At 35.1% G+C, this 21915-nt stretch overlaps 1 protein-coding gene across 10 annotated transcripts in view; it reads left to right on the top strand.

The window, feature by feature from the left end:
* Positions 1 to 21915, top strand: part of DPH6 (diphthamine biosynthesis 6) — a 229962-nt gene that overhangs the window by 48445 nt on the left and 159602 nt on the right. For all 10 annotated transcript variants that reach the window (XR_004240725.1, XM_032111720.1, XM_032111723.1 and 7 more), the window contains exons 6-7: positions 11676 to 11737; positions 17906 to 18000. Coding sequence is in view for 9 of the 10 variants with exons in the window: in XM_032111720.1 (XP_031967611.1) it covers positions 11676 to 11737; positions 17906 to 18000 (157 nt within the window). In the remaining variant the exon portion in view is untranslated. The remainder of the gene's footprint in view (positions 1 to 11675; positions 11738 to 17905; positions 18001 to 21915) is intronic.

Raw genomic sequence — 21915 nt, 5'->3', positions numbered from 1 at the left:
GAGTGTATTTCAGAGGCTGTAATGATGAGAGAAAAACATTCCATGATCTAGCAGCAAACCTGAGCACTATATATGTATGTATAAAACCCACTTTTGAATATTACCTTTAGTGCCATTTTCTTGCTGCTAAAGATACCTGTATGATACATCATACTTTTGTCTTTGAAATATACTTTGAATATTTCCACTATTCAGTAAAATACAGAAATTCAGAATGAGGTTACTCAGTATAGCTAAAATTGAAGCTGTTGTTGATTGTTTTTAACATGTTTATGCCTGAAATTCCAGTAATATCCATTGCTCATGTGACACATTGTAATATGGCACTGTGTAATAGAACAATTGTGTAATATAAAACAGTAAGAAGATGCATTTTTTTACCTCCTTCCTCTTTGGCTGTGTTTTACAGATTACCTAATACTAATTAACTTGCAGAGTATGCATAACAGATTCAACTTTAAATCTTGGTAATTTTGTATGTTGGTCTTAACTGTGCCTCATTCTAAAGCGAATTGCTTCTGCAAGATGTAATACACATGTGGAAGTGAGGGAAGGAGGAGGGTTACATTTGGAAGGTATCTTTGAGTTCTTTAGTAAAACTTGATGTTCAAATTTATTTACTTTTAGTTTACTTATATAGTTAACTATACCTAAATATTGTTAAGTATTAACACTAAAACTTAAGCACTGCTATACTTTTTAAGCTATGAAAATCTTTATTTCTCATATATATGAGAATATACTTGAAGTTGATTTTATGTCATACAGTTAAGTTTGTCCTCAATGTTTCTAGATTTCTTGGAAGTTTCAAAAGTAACATTTATATCGAGTAAGTTTTCTAAGTGCACACTGTTACCTTGAGAATGGGGGGTTGTGTGGAATAGCTTCGTCAATGTTTCAGTCAAAGTCAGAATATAAGCTCAAATTCCTATCTTTTAGGGTATTGATATGCATTATTTATCATCTCCTATCTGTCAGGAAATCCTAAGTTCCTTCACTAAAATGAGCTGTCTGTAGTAAGTATATTTAACTTGAGCCTCCTTCAGTGTGAGAAGATATTGATGCTTTCTTCACATGGTCCTAGAAAGTTGGTATACTCCTGCTATTCACGGAATCCACTATCCTGATAGTTTACGGATGTGTATGCTCTTGTATAGGAGTTTTTAATTGAAAAAGAGAGAGTATTACTTCCTAGTATAATGATCTATTATTTAAACCCAGCCACCTCGGTGTCTATGTTACTCTTTATTTGTATGCCTCTAGTGTACAGAAGTGCAATCCTGACTGACTGAAATTGATAGCCATACTCCCATTAATTTTCACAGAGGTAAGATTTACTTTTAAAGAACTACATTAAAGAAGACCTGGCACCACACAGTTCCTGAGGGTGTAATTTAGTGTACAGATAAACTGATCTAATAGTAAGGTGCTGCCAAAAGGTCGATCTTTCCATCCCACTTCTATCTGACTCGTCCAAACCACAAGTCTCTGCTTGTTTCTGCCCCTGTAAAGGCTCCAGTGTTTTTGTGGCTGCATAGAGGTGATCCAGCAGGATCTGCTTTTTTGTGAGTGCAGGGAACTTGCTCTTTAGAAACCACAGCTGCATGGAGGACAAAACTCTCTCTTTCAATAGAAAGCTTACTACTAATTTGGGTTGGCTGCAATGTCAGATCATATCCTGAAGTAAAATTGGTGGTTGTGAGTTTTGTCTGAGCACATCATCTGTGTAATGGAGAGGAACAGTGTTCTTTGAAAATGTGTCTCTAGTTTTTAGTACAAAGCAATTTTAAAGTAATTTTGAGGAAATTGAAGGAACTTGTTATATCATCACAGGGGAAGATACTTGCTTCCTCTAAATATTATTTTAAAATTCTCAGACCATTCACAAGCATAACAGAAGGAATTGAGTAACATTTTGTTAAGAAATCAATATTAGATCGCAGTTGCTCTCTTACGTATTGTATAGTAAGGATTGTTACTTGCTTATTGCTTAGTAAACTAAACATTAACATTATTCTTATCTAGTTCAGTTTATTTACAGGTGATCATTCCACTGCTTTCTTCCTTGGGCAGCTACCAGACACTGGAGCTGTAGGAGAATCTATTACATTCTTCACATTTGCTCCTGATAACATTCTGTTTTATTAATATGAAAAACACTGATTTACTAAAGTATGGATAAGGATCTAGTATCGATATCCAACTGAGATGGGCAAAAACTCTCTAACAGTTTAAAGTTAGAAAAGTGTATGTTTATTGGTGCCGGACAGCTGCGTGGAATAGTTTCCGAATACGCAGTGTCAAAGTATAGATGGTTTCAGAGTCTATTTATCCACAAAAGTTATGAATATCTGAAATACAAATACATATTTATAACAATGACCCCTCCTATTCTCCGCTTAATGTCATTAAGCATGCATAGTATAGTTTTTAAATTGAGTCAGTGGTCATTATTAATTGAGGAGTGGTCTTAGGGATAAAGGAGTAATAGTCTTCCTCACTTTAAACTTTCCACCTTTCTGGGTTTTGACAATACAAATGGCCTCTTGGGGAACATCCAGTTTCTTCCTTATGACTTCTGAATAGTATCTAGATGGGAAAAATTAGCAATTTTTTAAATTTCTTTAGATGTATTTATCAATGTTTTCTGGTTCTCATTATAAACACAGCTACACAAATATAGAAAGACAATTATCTGCAACTTAAAAGCTTATTTCTAACTTAATTCTTATTAACTCTTAATTAATCTGAGCTGGACTTAATTCCTCTAACTAATTCTAACAAAACTAATCTTTAACTAAAATCTTAGAATCTTAATGTTTCTTTTAAAGTCTGTGTTTCAACACTTAGAATCATAGAACTATTAAGGTTGGAAAAGAGCTCCAAGATCATCAAGTCCCACCTTCAACTGAATATGATTATGCCCACTAAATTGTTGTAGGGCTAGGTTTAGTTTTGCAAGCTGCAGCTTTCCCCGGGAGCTCAGCAGAGCTGCTTAGGGCAGTGCGACCATTTCGCCCTCCTGTAGTCCATTTTGGACGGCTCCACAGTTTTGCTCCATCTAGCTATCAGCTCTAGAACACAGTGACGGTGAAGGAGGCAAGAAGGGTCTCCCCATGAGGGTTTCAGTGGACTTTTAATAGTTACATCTTGTCCCAGCGACCCCCAGAGGCAGAGAGGCCTCATAATCCCGGTTTTCTCAGATTGCAGGGGCGGTACATGGGCAGAGTTGGGGTACAGGAAGCAATAGGGAGGACCCGAGGGAGTGGCCAGGGCTAAGGGCAGGGGAATGTGGCAGGGGGGAACAATGTGAAAGGCATTTAATAAATGAGTCAGTGGGAAATACAGCACCACACTAAATCATATCGCAAAGTGCCACATCTACACATTTTTTAAACACTTGTTTTTGGAACGCTTACTCTGTTTATCATAATTGAAGTAAAAGATAAAATGACTGATAATATTTTTCAAGTCCTGTCAAATTTTAATGCTTGTCTATTCCGTTAGGGATAATGTATTCTAAAACTAGCCTTAATTATCCCTGCGCAGTGTTAAAGTATTATCTTGTGTACACGTGTGACCACTTTTAATTCATTTTAGTTTTAATGTTTTTCAAATTATAAATTTGATAAATTACTTATGATGTACTTTGGGAAAGATGTTCTTACTAGTCTTTTCCCCCTTCTAAATCTTCTTTCCTAGCTAGCATATGGTGTCGTCACTGAATTTTCAAACAAATCTTCCATAACTTAGTTGTCCCTTTAGAGTTTAAGTGCATTTGACACTTTTGCCCTAGGCTTGTTCCATGATATGTTTGTCTACTATCTCATTTATCTCGGTAATTCCTGTTATTTATGATTTTAAAAAAAATATACCACACCTGTTTGTTCACCAGACATTGTATGAAAAGACTTGGGAACACTTATGAAAACAGAGGAGCTATTTTATCTCAAGCCTTTTTTTTCCTGATGGAAAAGATTCACATGGGAAAATATCAACACAGATAAATAGAAATTGTATGTAAGACTGGAAATAAAAAAAAAAATTAGCTTGGGATTTGAGATGTGATGCAAAAGAGATGAGTAAGAGAAAACTAGGAATGGACTTCAAGTAAATAAAAAGTTTGATTCATAGTTGAAAGTTTAGAGAAATGAGGAAATACTCTTTGCATTTGGAATGTTATTTGCCTTGATGCATGTATATGATTGACAGATACTTTGTTACCAGTGCAAGATGAGGTTTTGGAAAGAGATTTTAGCACATATATAATGTATAAAGAAATGTTTGAAAATAAAGTGTGCTACAGAAAAAGAAGAAATGAGAATTTCCACAAGTCCATTTAGAAACAAGTTAGAGAGAAATATGATTCCCTCTTTGCTAACCCTTGAGCCTATACATTGGAAAATGGGAAGGATATTGTTATCATAATAGATAACAGGAGTTAGAAGGAAGAGTAAGGGAATGTGCCTGAAAACAGAAAAGTAATTGAAAGTTGACATTTTTGAGTGCTTCTTAAGGAGATGTCACAGACAAAGTAGGAGAGAGATGGCTTAAAAGTGGAAAGATCACTTTGTAGTTTGGGGAGATCCCATCACCTAAAGGAAAATTTAAATGGAAGCAGCAGGCTAAGAGCGCACTATTAGGCATTTAAAGCGAAACAGGAAAAGTATGGCTTATAGTGAAAAAGAAGAATAGTCAGAGAACTTGGAGCTGAAAAATAGTGGAAGAAAAAGAACTTAGTAAGAGATATCAAAAGCAGAAATAATCTTAATGAAATGAAAATCAGGAGGTACAAATGGTATATTTTTAATACTAGAATATTACTTGCTGCTCTTTAATGTTTGATACAATTTAAGTTCTAGATGCCCATTGACTTTACAGACTTATGTGCTGAAACAGGACATAAACCTTTAAAGGCATATCTGTGTAGTTAAAACCATAGATGTTTGCTTTTCAGGTCACTCTGAGTTGAAGTTTTGAAGGACTTCTTGTCCTAGTCTGATCCTTTATTTCTGCTCTGGCCTTTTACTCTTTTGCAGGTGATCTATTGATCTTCCCTGTCAGAAGCCTCTGCTGATTCATTTGGGGATTGTGGCTTTTTGAAGGTTTATAACTTCTCTGTGTGGGGATGGATTTAATAAAAATGACACAGATTTTACTACTTGCATCATGCCTCTTTCTCTTCCACTGAATGAAATTTCAATTATTTTCTACAAGGCTTACTAGAATTAGAACTGTTCAAAGTATGAAATACCTGAATTCTCTAACAGGGACAAAGTAGCACATATTTTTTTATTCACACACATTTTTATTTATGTGGTGCTAAATTGGTTTAACAGTTTGAATTAAATAGATTAATAAGCAAACAATGCTCTTATGAAATTCTAATAAAAAAATTATGTCAGGAAAGTCGTACATATGTGCCTGTATGAGCTGAAACATTAATAACTTTTGATTTAAGTTTTTTAAGTCCATTAAAAGTCTTGAGAAGAAGTTGACTCCGGCACTGCTTTAAATGAGATGAGCCATTTGCTGTCTAGAGTCTTGCATTTGATTAAAAGTAGTCTAATGCTGCTGTTCAGCAATTCTGCCACAATCTTTTTCATACTACAAACATTTTAGAGAAGAAATTTCTGAAATTCAACAAGGGCAAATGCAGGGTCCTGTACCTGGGGAGGAATAACTCAGTGGACCAATACAGGCTGGCAGCTGAGCTGGTAGAGAACAGCTCTGTGGAGGAGGACCTGGGGGTCCTGGTAGACAACAAACTGTCCATGAGCCAGCAGTGTGCGCTGGTGGGCAAGAAGGTCAGTGGTTGTCCTGGGCTGCATTGTGAAGAGCATGACCAGCAGGTCAAGGGAGGTGATCCTGTCCTTCTACTCAGCCCTGGTGAGGCCACTTCTGGAGTGCTGTGTCCAGTTCTGGGCTCCTCAGTACAAGAGAGACAGGGAGCTCCTGAAGAGGTTCAGTGGAGGGTGACAAAGATGCTTAAGGGTGTGGAGCATCTCTCTTACAAGGAAAGGATGAGGGAGCTGGGCCTGTTCAGCCTCAAGAAGAGACTGAGATGACTGTCATCTCAGTATATATGTGTCTGAAGTGGGGGTGCAAAGAGGGTGGATCCAGGCTCTTCTCAGTGGTACCGAGCAACAGGACAAGAGACAGTGGGAAGAAACTGAGTCACAGAAAGTTCCACATGAATATGAGGAAGAACTTCTTTACTGTGAAGGTGACCGAGCACTGGAACAGATTGTCCAGAGAGGTTGTGAAGTCTCCCTCACTGGAGATATTCAAGAACTGTCTGGATCAAACCTGTGTCGTGTGCTCTAAGATGACCCTGCTAGAGAAGGGAGGTTGGACCAGATGACCCACTGTGGTCCCTTCTAACCTGAGTCATTCTGTGATTCTGTTATTTTGTAAAAGAATCTGATTGAAAATATTGCCCTGTTATGTGATGAAAGTACAAAATTTCTTCAAAGATTTATTGAGGTTTCTGTTCTTGAAATGACACAGCTAAATTGCTTTGAATCCTAGATTTAACTAGAACACAAACATCTTTGATGTTAAAAAAAAAAAACAAAACCACATATAACATTGTTTCTATAAAAAGTTTTGGATCTTTTTACCTCTTAGAATTCTAAAATTTCAGGACTTCAGACTAACCTAGTTTAGAACATACTTAAGGAATGTTCAAGATGGAGGATGAACTGAGATCCTAATTAAATGGCACTGGAAACATATGCTAGAACCACTTTGGGATTAATGTCTTATAACTTTATCGCTTAGCTTGAAGAGAGTTACTATAGCTACAGGTTCCATCCATGTACAATTCCTACACTGGATAAATTATCACATAGAAAAAAAAAAAGCAAGGAAAAAAAGAGAAATAGATACATAATCAAGTCACATGAATTTTCTTCTTTTATACAATAAATTAGAAGTGTATTCATCTTTTAGATGTGCAGTAATCTTTTAGAGGTGCAGTAATACCCAGTATTTATTGCACTTGTCGTTACTTTTATACAAAAATTCATCAGTTTTTGTAATTTTTTTTTCCTTTGGAAAAGGAAATGCAGGGTCTCCATCCAGTTCACCATTGTTCACACAGTCTTTCATGTGTGAAAGTTTTGAGGAAGTTAAGAATGAACCTGTCAAGTTATGCTAGCAGACAAAATGTTCACTTCTCAGCTCTTCGTAGAAATGAAAGCTAAATATGACAACAGGAATAATTTACCTCAAGGCAATTTAAGGTATAGATTTACAGTTCAAGAATATCTGTGTGGCATGGGCATTCCTAGTTGGTGAAGGTTATGAGACATTCCTGCACTCCTACAGAGTAAGCCTGTGTTGTCAGCTAATACTGTTGCGTATGTGCTTTTTCTGTGTTATTAGAAGGATTCTCCTGTATTCTGCACTGTGTAAAGAATGATCCTCCTTCTGAAAATCAGTGATTTCGTATTGTTTACTTAGAAAAAAAAAAAGACACATTTAAAACAGAGGAATTTACCTTCAAAAATAATCCTGTTTTCTCTGCTCCAGTTCTAGCAGTGGTTGCTTTTTCCTTTATACTCTTTTTCTTTTTATATGTATTTCTTTACCTTATGGGTCCTATCATCTTATTGTTAACCCTGTTTTCTTTATGATAAAGAGAATGAGATGAAAGAGATTAGTTTTGGTTCCAGAAAATCAAAGTATTTAATTGCCTCTTTTCGTATTCAAAATTCTAAATAATTCTACTCTTGGCGAGCAGCTGATTAGGATCTTTCCAGAAACTTTATTGTGCATTATACAGCTCTACACCATCAGAAGTTAAGTCTTAGTCCCTGACATTCATAATGATGACAGTTATTCATCTTCTCAACATTACTTGTCAGGAAGTCAGGAAACAAAAGGGAACTTCATGTTGCTGTAACTTTAAAATAGGTTCTATTTTTTTTCTCGAAAAGCCTATCCTAATTCTATGGATATGATATTTCAAGAAGAATATGATAATAGCAGTTTTGGAGATTTGTTTTTAACCTTACTTTATGGAAGAAGTCTGTGAGTGAGAAGATTAACTTTTTGAATTGTAAGGTTGATTAGTCAGGGAAGGATAGAGATTTTTCCCCTACATTATCGACAGATAATGGTTAACTCATACATTATTGATGTGTGTGTGTGGTAGTGATTCTTTTACAATATGTTCATATATTATGGGTTAGAGTTTGGTTCAATGTAGCTTTCAGAAGACCTTTATGTACCACCATTTCTTAAAACCTGTAATTATGATTTATTTTTACTTATTTGAAATTTTATTAAGAAGTGAAGATAGAATTTTTTATTTTAAAATACTTTCTTAAAAATACAGACAATGTAAAAATTCTGAACATGTATAAAACGTTCTTGTTAGTCAGATAAGGCTTTAAAATGTGGATTTTATTAGCTGAATGCAATGCCATGAAAATGTAACTTGGATTTCTAATGGTCTTGATAAATGCAAGTAATATCAGGTAGTTGCCCCTCAAGTGAGGGCCTCATGTTACACTAATACATATGTACAAAGTGAGCCATTTAAAATATTGTTCCTTTGCATAAATCAACAGTAGTGAAATACCTTTTAGTAATGTTATTTTTTTCACCATACAGCAAAGCCATGAGTTTCTGCCCCAATCTTTTGACATTGCTACAGTTCTCTACAACACTTGTGGCTGTGCATAAGAGCATTCTGCAACCATTGTTTAAATTTGCAGGAAGGAGTTCTGCTCCTGTCAGTGGATTTATCAGGAATTGCAGATGGAGTAGCAATTACTTTGAAGTGATTATACCATTTGTGCTATCACTTACTGATTTTACAGTAAAACTAGACTACAGTAAAACAATTTTTTTTACTGAGCACTGTTAAAAACAGCATTATCAAATTTTTTGAGATGTTTCTGTCATCATGTACTGGTCTACCTCAAAGAAATAAAGCCCCACATGCTCTCTTGGCAGCACATAACAACTTGATGGATGTAGTTCAGTTGGGGAGTTAAAAATGCATCGAAAATAATGGGCCATAACATTCTAGGGTTAACATTTATTCATAGATGATGCAATTAAATAAAACAGGCATTAACTTCAAGGTCAGTCAGTGAAGTAATAAAAGTGAATATTTTAATTGAATTCTAATTGCTTCCCATTGATACATGCAAGTTAAATAAAATAGATGTCAGTGCTGCAAATTATAGTTCCCTTCCTAATTAATTTTTAAATTCTACATAGAGTCATCCAGGCCATGGACCTTGTTGTTGGTTTATGTATCCATTCAGCTTTCTTCACACCTAGTTCCATTGAAGAAAAATTTGGAGGATGTGGTACCAAGAATTTACAATACATTGTTCGTTTTACTCTAAGCCATTTTAAGAATCTGAATCAATGAAGAAAAATGTACCAAATAGAAGTATAGATTTAAAATAACTGTTTTGTAAGTATGGTTCCAAATACTTTATTATACTAATTGTAGCAATAGACATACAGCTTCATCTATGCATGTTGTAGAGATTTGAGATGTGGATTACTGATCCTGCAAATTGCAAGTGATATTGGTTCTTGATGCCTTTACCAGACAGTCTCTATTCACTCACAATACAAACCTATTGGAAACTAAAAGAAATAATATTTTTCAAGAGAAATACAAGCTGTCCAAAAACAGAATTCTGCAGAGAAACAGAAAGCATACATTGCACTTTCCCAGATTTTCATGTAGGTGTGGGATATTACTAAAGAGTATACATAGGCAATTTATTTGTATTTCATAAACTATTTGTATCATACTTTCTTTTAAATTATTGGTTTGCATTCATTACAGAACAGAACAGAAGATATATCCATATTATCAAAGAGAACCTTGTGAAAGAAGCAATATGTTAGTGTGTCTGGTTCTGACAACTTTTTCCCTTCTCATATGTTTGTAATGTATCCCTTGGTTTAAATTTAGAGGAAATCAATCTGATTTTATCAAGGAGAGAGAGGTTGCTTGTCTTAGAAAAGTAATTATATTAAAGGAAGAATGTTAATGTAAATGTGTGAAATGGTACTGTAATAGAGTACTCATTTGTTTACTTCAAGAGAAATTGCTTGTTTGGCCTTATACCTATCCTGTTATGATCCAGGACAGAATGCTAACCTGATGTATGTTGGAAGAGATCACCAAAACCTCTCGAACTATTGAAATTAAATTAATATATTTCAAAACTATTTCCCCAAGACTTAATTATCATTATCATAGATCTAGCACACACATTTTTCATCTGTTAATAAAAAGCAATGAACCAATAAGAAAAAGAAATAGAGGGAGGAAAAAAACTCAGTCTTTATTAACTTTAATTATTAAGCAGTTTTAAAAGCATTCGCTTAGATAGTAAGGGAATTTTTAATGTGCTTTAATGAAATATTTAAAAACTTTCTTAGTGTTTTGAAATCTCATTCACTCTAACTTGTTTTAGTTTCACAGGAATTTAAATATACCAAGATCATGATTGTAAAAATTAAGAGACATATTAGCTATTTTAACTCAGCAATGACTTTACAGTGTACTGTACATTTATATAACAGCTTTCATCATCAACAATCTAAAGTGCTTTGCAAGGCACATATTTCAGAAATTGCTTCAGAATGGGGTAATTTTGGTGGCAGCTCTTTAATGATACCTATTATTGTATAAAGCAGTAGAGTAGGGAAAAATAGACAAAGTACAGTATAAAGAGAAGCCCAAACCACAATAATTAAGAGTAGTAAAAAATGGGATAACTGAAAATTTCTCAGTGATCCTTCACTTTCAGGAGTTACCATTTTCTTTTTTCTCATTTGCTTCATATGGTAAGACCTTTTGACCACTTTGTATCAAATGCAGCTAGCATATTTTTTTGGTTGAAGATGTCAGCTCTTGAAACAGTTGTTCCTGGATTATTTTATCCCACTACTCATTTTTGCCAGTTACTTGACTCATCTCTGAGAAGTGACCATTAACTGCCATGAGCTGGCCAAACTCAAAATGTCAAGAAGTTGAAATAGGAATACAGAGGAGCAAGTTAGAGTAGATATCAAATGTTAATAGGCCTTACTTTTTTACAAAGAAAAATAAATCAAAACGTAGACATCATACAGAATATTTTGTGATGGATCAAAATGTACAACATTCAATACATTCTGTATATCTGAGTTTTCTTGTATCTCCATCCTTTTTAATCTTACATTTTATATGTGAGTAAAACACACAAAGACTGTGATTTGGCAGAGGAAGTTTTCATTATGGAAAACACTCTCTGTCCCTTCCAGTTGCAGAACTATAAAAAAAATTAAATTGTATTTTAATTTAGTAGGTAGCCAATAGAGGCAATATCCTTGTAGTATTTTTATTATCATGGACCTGTGTGATTACTTCACTGGTTAGTGAAATTTCCAATAAAGGAAAACAATAGCTTTTCCACTTGACGTGTAGTGAAATGGTAACTGGCTTTATTTTTCCACAAACATGGAAACCATTTGTCCAAAGAGGATTAGGAAAAATTCTGACTAAGTGTATTTTCTTCAGGATAGTAATTATTTTAGATAATGGGGAGTTTCTAAGGGGCACATGATATATTTGAAAAAGAAACATTTCTTGATGTTATAAGGGTACTTCATAAGAAATGTTTTTACCCTTTTGGGGTTTTTTGCAGGTTTAGATCCAGATAAGCATCTAGGAAAAACTCTGGGTGAGATGGAGCCTATTCTATTGGAGGTGAGTATTACTTAAAGGATATTCATATAGTTAAACTTGCAGTTAATAAGTAACACAGGCAGAAATTCAGTAAACTTAACTTAATAAAAAATTACTTACTTTCATAAATTAGGTGCTAACCCAAACCTTAGCTTTGTACACAGAATATAAACCTCTGCTATGCACTTTTGATATGAAAAATATTATTTCTTGACATAGTTCACAAATGGTGTCAGCATCTTTAAAACAAACTAAGGGCATGAAACCTCAATATTGCAGGAACACTAACTGGTGTTATCAATATGATAAAGCTAAATAATTGTGTGTAAGTTAGAGACTTTCACAGCAAGAAATGGCAGTGGCAAAATCATAGGTGATACAAAACTTCCCTGAAGATTCCTATTTGCAGGTTTTCTACCATTTACACAATCAGACTGCAAGCAGTAGGGCCTTTAAAAAGTGGAGTAAGAGGTTTATTCTGACAATGTATTTAATTCTGTGCAAAGGGTTATGTATCCTCAAGCCAGGATAATGCTTGTTGGCAGAGCTAGTAGATTTATTTAAAGAAAAATTATTCAGCTAGGGAAAAGAAAAAAGACCAGATTTTGTACTTGAGTCTTCTTCAAATTTGAGGTAAAAGCATCAAACATCAAGGTAAGTAAAGTTTATGAATAACAGTTCTGAAATTACGTTTTCATGTATTGTTTGTGAAAATGCTGGTTTACCACAATTCCTTGTCCTTGAGCCTGTTAGATACCCACAATGACTGCATGTTTATTAAGAGGGCTCAATGTAACTTTCATCATTCTGGGCTATCTAAATTTCCACAAAATGATCTCCTGAAAATACTTTTCATTGTTAATCTGGGTAGTTACTGGTCAGCCTGGCTTCATAAGTAGTTTTTTTTGGAACACTTAAGGGCATGGCAAACTTGCAGAAGAGAAAGAAAAAGTAATCATAACTTTAAAAATCTCTTTTGCTACTGAAAGATAGTGGAGTTACATAGCAATTATATCTTGAGTTTAATTCCATTTTGTTAGTTATTTACTATAAGGCTGAAGAGGAGAAGATGGGTAATTGCTACTTGGCAAAGCTGAAAAGGAAGAATTAAGGTCCATAACATTCAAATAACCTTACCCAAAGAGATGGTATTGGTCTGTTCTTGAGGTTTGTTGCTTCAGACCTGGAGAATCTGCCCAGAAATCTTCCCCTCCTCCTCCCCGGCCCTCCGCTATGTAAACTAGTTCATATACAATCCCATTCATTATCTTTTTTGGAAGTCTTGTTTCACTTATTTATTTAAATCATCTCAACATTCTGCATTCGCAGAAAGCTTCTGTAATCAAAATTCAGGTTGCAGCCCCAGTGGGGTTGCAGCTGGGTAACTGCTTGCCTCAATTGAATCAGCAGTCTTGACTTTCTTTAAAACTGTAGCAGCAAGTATTGCAATTTTAATTGTGCTAATAAGAAGTATTCTTCTGCATTTGATTTCACCATCATTCATTTAAAAAAACCCAACAACTTTGAAATCCAAAAGTACCTGGTTTTCTTGGGAATTACGTATATTCTTCATCGTGTTTGATATCTTAACTGAAGTGGTTCTTACTTGGTTTCACTAAAATTATTACTGTCATGGTTTAACTATTCTCAAACCCCACATTTGAAGGTTTTATCTTTTACTGATACAACAGTAAACAGAGCAATGACTGTGACTGCCTAGCTTAAAGTGTACAAATAGGGCATGCTGACGCTGCTTGCAGTGCTTGTCAGGCCATTGCACAACTGATTATTTGTTCATTTGGCTGTTGCTTGTGCATATGTGTGCTATGAAAGTCAAAGCCAGTACAAATATATTGTTTTTACTGGATACTTACTTGGCTTTAAGGCCTAATAAAACCAAATCATTAACTATAAACTGAAGAAAAATACTTAGGCTTATGATGTGAAAAATACTCTTTTGCAAACCAGTGAAGTCTTCAGCATCAGAAGTTCTGGCAGACGGAATGTGGAAACAAAAGAGTTCACAGTTTCCAGTAAGGAGGAGAGATAAAATTTAATATTCTGGCCATACCATATAAAACACCATAATGAATTAATGTTTAGCACTGCACATCTCCAAAAATACCACAGCTTTATGTACTCGTGATCTTTGATTTGTGCACTATTATCTAACCAGTAATTTCAAATTTTACAGTAAATTTGTTTTTCTTGTTGGGGTTTTGGTGGTATAGTTTTTTCCGCTTCTTGTGGATCATTTTTTGGGTTCCTTTGTTGACATCTGATGTTACTTTACACAGCTGTTTATTCAGTTAGGTGCAGGGTATTTTATTACAGTATTTTTCCTAGAGTAGTGTGCAACTTTGTGAGAATTTTTGCAGTTCTGTTTAGAATTAATTAGGAATGTTCTATATGTTCTTCAGTTTTGTTGAATATCTGAATAATTTCAGTTCCCAGAAAAATGAACGTCTTTGATAAAGAGCCACAGCATGTCATATATGTTGAGTAATTCAGGATTTTTAGGCAGTATCTTTTAGCACTTACTCACAAAGTTCAACTTCTCTGGTTCTACAGATCTGGAGATAGAACTCACCTCTCACTTTTTCTTTTTTGTACTAAAAGTTTACTTTACGGAACAGTCAATGAGACCAAAATCAACTTGTATTACTATAATGCACCTGTTACGATTTGTCTTTTGGAAATATAAGAAATAAACGTGAACTAGTCATTCTCTTTTTAGAAAGAAATCTCTCATTGAGGCATTATAAGAGTGTTAATAGGAAAAAATCCCCAACAAATAAACCCATAACCCAGCCCTGATTCCCTCCACTCCATTATTTGAGTTTGAAAATATCACCTAAATTTCCAGTCGTCTGATTTACTTCATTTTATATGTACAATAGAAGTTATAGTTACTGACCTAAGGGTGAGGTGGTTTTTCTTCAGTAGCAGCAGAAAAATGGAGGACTAATGAGTGGAGAAAACTTTTTGCAATTTTTTTAACATTACGTACAGAATGTTGAACTTAGGAGTGCAGTGGTGATCTGCCACCCATACTTTTAGCAGGGGTGAATATTACTGGCTCAGGACATTGGCATAGCAGAAAGGAAAGCTTTTGAATTATGGCCTTTTTCTAATTGATAGGTCTTTGATTAATTATTGAGGAGTGGTTGCTAGATAATTGCTAAATTATTAGATTGCTTTCATGTCCCACTGTTCCCTCTGTAACAGGAATCTCAGCTTTTCACGCTAAGGAATTTTCTGTCAACTTATGTCTCAGGGTGTGATCCCACTCTCCTTAGAATTTGTTAAAAGAATGGGAAATGGGCATTATGGTTATATTTGTCTTGTACTTCTGGCTGTGCTAATAGGCAGTAGGAAAATGGTTATTTCTGTGCTTGCCTCAAAAGGTGATGAGAACATCTTGATATAAAGAGCATTTCTGTAAATATGAGAGCTTCTTAAGTCTTAAAATTTCTATCTGGAAACAAAGTCTTCACTTGAAAAAGGAAGCACTTGAATTCAAATATTTATCTTTGATTATGAAAGTTAAAAAAGGAATCATTAATCCTTGTGTTTCATTCCTAAGGTAGGAAGAGACTGTTCTGCAGGTAATGTTTGGACTGGTTATTTATATGTATCTCATTTATATGTATACCCTGTATCTCATTGTGTACTTAAGATAAATTTTGTGCAGTCTAGAAGATGGTTTCATCATAGACTTCTTTTAGAGTTTGAAGTAGACTTGAATTACTTGCAATTAGTTATGTTTAATTTGTAAAGTTTCAGTTTTCTGGCTCATCCGAACTAGAAGTCAGATTTAGCAATCATAAAATTTACAGTCCATGCTGTTGTATTATTATTAATGCAGCATCCAATTTGCAAAACCAAATAATCAGTCTTCAAAAAAAGTTAATATTCTAAATGATTAAAAGGCAAAATTCTCATGTCGTTGATGGCATTTAAAAAAATATTGCTGATTTTGTTAAATGAATGTTAAGGATCTGTTCTATGAACTGCCGAATGTCTTTTGTTCCTGTTGACATTTGTGAGAACTGAAAATCCTTTAGCACCTTGTATAATTGGTGTCAAGAATGATACTGAAGCCAGTGACACTGGAAATGAGAATTTCTCACAACAAAGATAGGAGATAGTCTTACATCTTCTGAGTACTCAATAGTAATTGCCAATAATTACTCTAGACACTGTTTACAGGCAGAGCTACCAATTCTGAAAGTGCCTTCTAAACAGTCACTCCATGTATTCACTGTGGAAAGGTTACAGTTAGAAAGATCTTTCCTGGTTTTCTGTCTTTCAGTTTTTTAATAGTTTTCTTTAGGGTTTGTTTTTTTTTTCACCTAGAGTAAGAATAAGAGGTTTTCTCTAACTATTTTGTAGGTTGTCCATTCTTGTTGCATCAGCATTAATTATTCCTGATGTATTTGACCTATAGAAACCTTGTTGCCATTGTTGACAGATGGAGTTCTATTTTATGTCAGGAGTGTAATTTTTTGATGAGCACTTGATTAAAGGTTCTCTTTTGCTCCTTTTCTTTGAAAGAAAATGTGAAAGGAAAAATTAAAAATAACTCTCAAAATACTGAAAAAATCTCATTTCCAAAAGAGATTTAGGTTTTACAGCATCAGATAAGTAATATAGACCATTACCAAGATAAGTAATATAAAGCATTACCAAGGTATTGTTTTCTCCGAGCATTTTCCATTTCTGCAAAATAACAGCTGAAGAGGATTCAGGCCTTTGGTTTAAGTAACTGAAGTTATAAACACTCTTTGAAGTTTTAAAATAAAATCTTTGGAAGAGAACTGTAAAATAACACAAACTACATTCAGCTTCAACAATAAAAATACAGTATCATTTGAATATATTAAACAGACTTGCTACACAAATATTCTGGTAACCATATAAAAAATGGAATCTACGATGCATAAATAACCCAGTCTTATGTTTGTCTAAAAAGAAACAGCAGATTTGGAATTATCTTCTAGCCTCCAGATAGACTTTTTCTAACCCTCTCTGATGTTCTGGAGAACTGTATTTCTACTTTAACTGCAGAAGCATCATGGTTGGGTTTCTGTTCCTCTAAGGAAAAAGCATAAAGGAACCCTTTTATAATAAAGTAAGTATTCCCAAAAAGTAACATTAGTGTTTGCAATGGAGTTGAGGACTGAAGTTCAAATTCTCATGAGTCACTTAAAGCAGACTGTTAGTGCTTGCTTAATGTTAAAAATCCTGGACAGGGCTTGGCTTGAATCAGCTACTGCTGTGACACTTTAGAAGGTGATATCACCTGCTGCTGAGGACATTAATTTCTCCTGCAGATGGGGAGAGGGTGTCCCCATGCTCAGATCTGGTGCTTGATTACTATCTATCAGCACAGTACATTAAAACAGTAGTACAGGGAGCTACTGAGCGTTGTGCACTCCTTACTCCAGCAAAAGAACTTTGGTTCATGCTTCACAGCTGCTCATTTATAAAGAGGGGATTAATTAAGATAGTCATATCTTGTATTTTGTATGTTTTGGTTTATCTAGTTATGTGTTTAAGTGAGGTATCCAGAGCTTCAGGGATATTCATAAATATAGGTTGATTCAGAAAGTATATTAAGTACAATTTATAAAGGAAACGTCTCTCTCTCTTTAGATCTTGCTTTAGCATTTTGCTTTTGACTTAGAAAATTCTCATTTGTTTTGTTAGATTTTTTCGAAAGAATATTTACCAAAACATAGAATACAGTTCCTGACTCTTTTGACAAAAAATGTGTTAATTGTATACTTCTATGTGAAGTGCTACTTCTTATGTTGACTCACAGTAAAAGTTTCTCCTACAGGTGAAATAGATATGCTAAAGAAAGTTAGATGAATATGGCCACTGAGAAAGAAGAACTAGGAATCAATTTGTTTATCTGAATATTACAGTGCCAGTTCTACTTAAAATACAACAAATTGGTAATTTTTAGATCACTGTAATAGGCATACAAAGAAATCAAGAACTGACTGTATGATGTTTGGGTTTTTTCAGCCTTGTAATGTGTAATCTTTTAGAAAGAACACGTGGTTTAACCTCAGCCAGCAACTAGTATGTACTGTACTGTTTTTGAAATTTTCAGCAAAATATGTTTAATAGACTTCTTTAGTGTAATACTTACATGTTTCAATTTCCCTTTTGTGTTAGCTCTCTGAGAAATATGGAGTCCATGTTTGTGGAGAAGGAGGAGAATATGAAACATTCACTCTGGACTGCCCTCTGTTTAAGAAGAAAATAGTTGTGTAAGGAACAGTTTCTTCTATTTCCTTTTATTAAAGCAATGGGAACATCTTAAAATTTAGTTTGAGAAAACTAGAGGTGGTAAGAAGTAAAACATGGAATTGGCAGAGGTAAAAAATGTTCACAGACACATTGTTTAACATTTGGCAAAGTCCTCTAAAAACCTAAATCAATACCTGACACGATGAGGCGTTCATAGAGGGCTATAAACTTTTTAGACATTTGCACTTTCGTTTACTTGCTGATTATGGCCTGCAGTAAAACTGGTACCTATACACTGACACTTTTATCCTTTCATGAAGTGTGAATTGCCTGTAATATTTATCTTTCATTACAGCTCAATTTGATAAAGTGCCACATCAGTAGCCTGTGGGTTCCATTAACTGTGTACGTGTGTGTGTGTGTGTGTGTATGTGTAAATTTAGTAGCTTAGAATGATAACGATAAACACTTTTCTTCAATTACTAAAGAATATTTTAAATGCAAACTTTGCATGAATCCATCTCAGTTACACTGGATAGTTTATTCCTTTGACATTAATTGCTGAAATCTGTGTAGTGAGCTATGGAAAATATTTGTGTCTTGTTGTTTCTTATTAGCCTGTTAAATAGCTAAGCCTGCTTGCTTCAAGTGAGATATTTTGACTGCTGTTCCTTTTCTGAAGCAAGTAAACAGACCAGCAATCATGTATTGCTGATTGATTCTCAGACATCTTAGTGCAGGTCCAGATTATGGAGCACATAGATACGATTAAGGCTTTCATGGTGCAAGTCTGTTTGTTTCACTTTTCCGTAAGACTGAGATCTGTCTGTGTAAGGAATAGAGAACCAAGAACTGTTAGCTCCATTTCATTGCATGGCATTTGGGAGGAGAATATCAATAGACAAAGTGGTTAAAGCATTGGCAGATAATCTGGCAGATATCCACTCAAATACTGGTTGATTATGCCCTTGGTTTGGGATCAACCAAAGAGCAGTTTAAGTAGGAATATATTATAATATATTCTAAATGTATATCTGGCTATCAGTGATATAACTACAGTTCAAGTGTCTAGGAAGAGCTGAAACAGAGATGGTCTGGCTGAGTTGTCTTTATATCTCTTGGTAATACTCCAAAATAATAAAAGTTAAAAATAAAAGCACAATAAATACATAAAAGACAAATATTTAAATCAGTGGTTATTTAATAGTAAATATATGGCACAGTGGACTTTTAAACAGTTATTCAACTATTTTTAAATATAGATTTCTGGAATGGAAACTGAATAGCTACACTGGCACTGTGTGTCTCTGACTTGATGAGCCCTGCTTATCTCTTATACTATTCATGTCATAAAGACATACTCTTTGAGGGGGTCATTCATGTGGAATCTATTGCTGTATGAACTTCACAAGAAAAATATTGTGTAGTTTCTTTGTCTTTATCTAAGTTATGGATTTTTTTCTACTTTTTATTCTTGCTTTTCATATACTCTGAATCTAAACAGACTTTGCAATCATTTTAACTCTGCTAGTAGAGTTTCCAAATATTTACATATCCGTGGTTCAGGTATGCATCTCTCCTGGTTCCGGCTAGGCCAGGTTTAATTTTTTGCAATAGCTGGGAGGCAGCATGGCCAAGGATCCTAATGTTTTTGATACCACCTCACTCATTGGCAGGGTTGAGCCAAAGGGACTCTCTCCCTCTGTCTGAGAGAAGGGGAAGAGTATTCCTTCCAGTTGAAGAAAAGTGGCAGAGGGGGAGCCATCTGTATTGCTCATTGTAGCAGGGTCCTAGGTGAGCGTTTTTGAATATGAATCACTCGCTCTTGTATTCTTTTGTTATTGATACTGTGCTGTTATTGTTCATTTTCTTATCTCACTGTAAGTTTGTCTTAGCCCATGGTCTTGGCCTTTTGTGCCTCAATTCTCAACTCCTTCCCACCACGTGGGGAGAGGAAAACAGGGGCAAGGGAAGTCAGTGAATGAGAGCACAGTGTGGTTTTGGAGAGTCTCAGTGGGGGCACTAAATTTGGGAGTACCATTCCTAAAGCAAGACTACATCCTGATGCAATTTTTAAAACTTAAATGGAGTTGTAAGGATTCCAACTTAGAGGTTAAAACCTGTCAGGATTTTCAAGATCTCTGAATTCCTGAACAAGTCCAAAACATCTCCGGAGTTAAAAGTTTCTGAGGAAGACACTGAAGAATACTTTTGCCTTCAAAACAGGTGTGATGGATTAACCTTGGTTGGCTGCCAGGTTCCTACCAAGCTCCTCTCTCTCTCCCTCTTTAGGAAGACAGGGAGAGAAAATAAGATTAAAAGGTTTGTGGGTCTAGAAAAGAACAATGTGATGGCTTACCAATTACTGTCGTGGGAAACTAGATTCAACTTGGGGAAAATGAATTTAATTTATTGACAAATTTAAATAATAAAAAAAATTAGAATAGTGGGAAGTAAATACACCTTCTCTCCTCACCTTGTTCTTCCCAGGCTTAACTTCACTTCCTCATTCCTGACTTTTCTACATCCTCCCCACTGAACAGTGCAAGGGGATGGAGAATGAAACTGTGGTCAGTTCATAACACTGTGTCTTTGCTGCCCCCTTCTTTTCACACTTTTCCCCTGCTCCAGCCTGGGTCTTCTCCATGAGTTCTTCATGAACTGTTACAGTGTGTGTCCTTCCCACCAGGCAAGTTCTTCAAGAACTGCTCCAGTGCATGTGTTTTCCATGGGGAATGGTCCTTCAGGAACAGACTGCTACTCATGGGTCTTCCATGGGACTCAGTCCTGTCAGAAAAACTGCTTCTGTGTGGGTTTCTGCACAGACTGCAGTGTGTATATCTGCTCTGATGTGGTTCTTCCCGGCCTCCAGGGGAACAACCTGCTTCACCATGGTCTTTTCCACAGGCTACATAGAAGCTGTTCTGACAGTTGAAGCACCTCCTCTCACTCCTTCTTCACTGACCTTGGTGTCTGCAGGGCTGTTTCTACCATGTTTTTCTCACTCCTGTTGCAGCATATTTTCAAAATATGTTATCACTGAGACACCACCAGTGTTGCTGGTGAGCTCAGCAAGCATCCCTTGGTCTCTTGTCATAGAGACCACCTCTGAACACTAACCCCTGACACCAAAACCTTGCTACATAAACCTAAGACAACAGGAGAAAAATCTAATACGCCTTTCATTTATAACACTACTTGCAGGTAGTGTTTACACTGGTCAATGATTTTTGCCCTGTTAAACTTGGCAAAATATGTTTCTATGGTATATCCTTGCAAACTAAAGAAATGTGCTGGCTCAGGAAAAAATAAAATACAACCTCGAATGTTACTTACTATGGAGACATGGGAGTCTCTTTAGCTTAAGACTGTATGACGCATTTTGCTTTTGAATGTTAAGTTGAATTCTTGCCATTCTTCTCTGTCTTCATTAAAAGATGTGCCTCACAAAGGAAGCATGGCAGATTGAGTGAAACATATTTGAAAATAAACAGTACCTAGTAGTGAAAGCAAAATCTTACAACCATAATATTAAACAAGAGTCCGATTGGGTTTTATGTGGTTTTCCCAGGTAGACTATTGTAATCCGATTGTCAGCTTTCTTACTCTCAGTGTTTGAAATGTACCAAGCATTTCCTGTCCTTATGCTGATATTTAAAGTACAATTGATCAACATTTCTTGAAATTTTAAAGATCTATTTCTCATCTATATGAATACTATCTAATACCTACTCTTGTGATAAAGGCCTATTTGTTTATGGAACACAGATTAGTTTGATCTTTTGGAGGGTAAATTGTCACATTTGAAATACTTGGGAAATACAATTTTCCTTTATATACCTTACTATTAGCTCTGTGTTTAGGCTTGTAATTCTAGGTTTGGAGTTAAAAGCCAAATTATAAAATTCTAATTTCCGTGAACATGAGAAAATAGT

This window comes from Corvus moneduloides, chromosome 6 (genome assembly GCF_009650955.1).
Source record: "Corvus moneduloides isolate bCorMon1 chromosome 6, bCorMon1.pri, whole genome shotgun sequence".
NCBI lineage: Eukaryota > Metazoa > Chordata > Aves > Passeriformes > Corvidae > Corvus > Corvus moneduloides.
The sequence above is the reverse complement of the archived record's forward strand: the minus strand, read 5'-3'. Positions and strand labels throughout refer to the sequence as shown.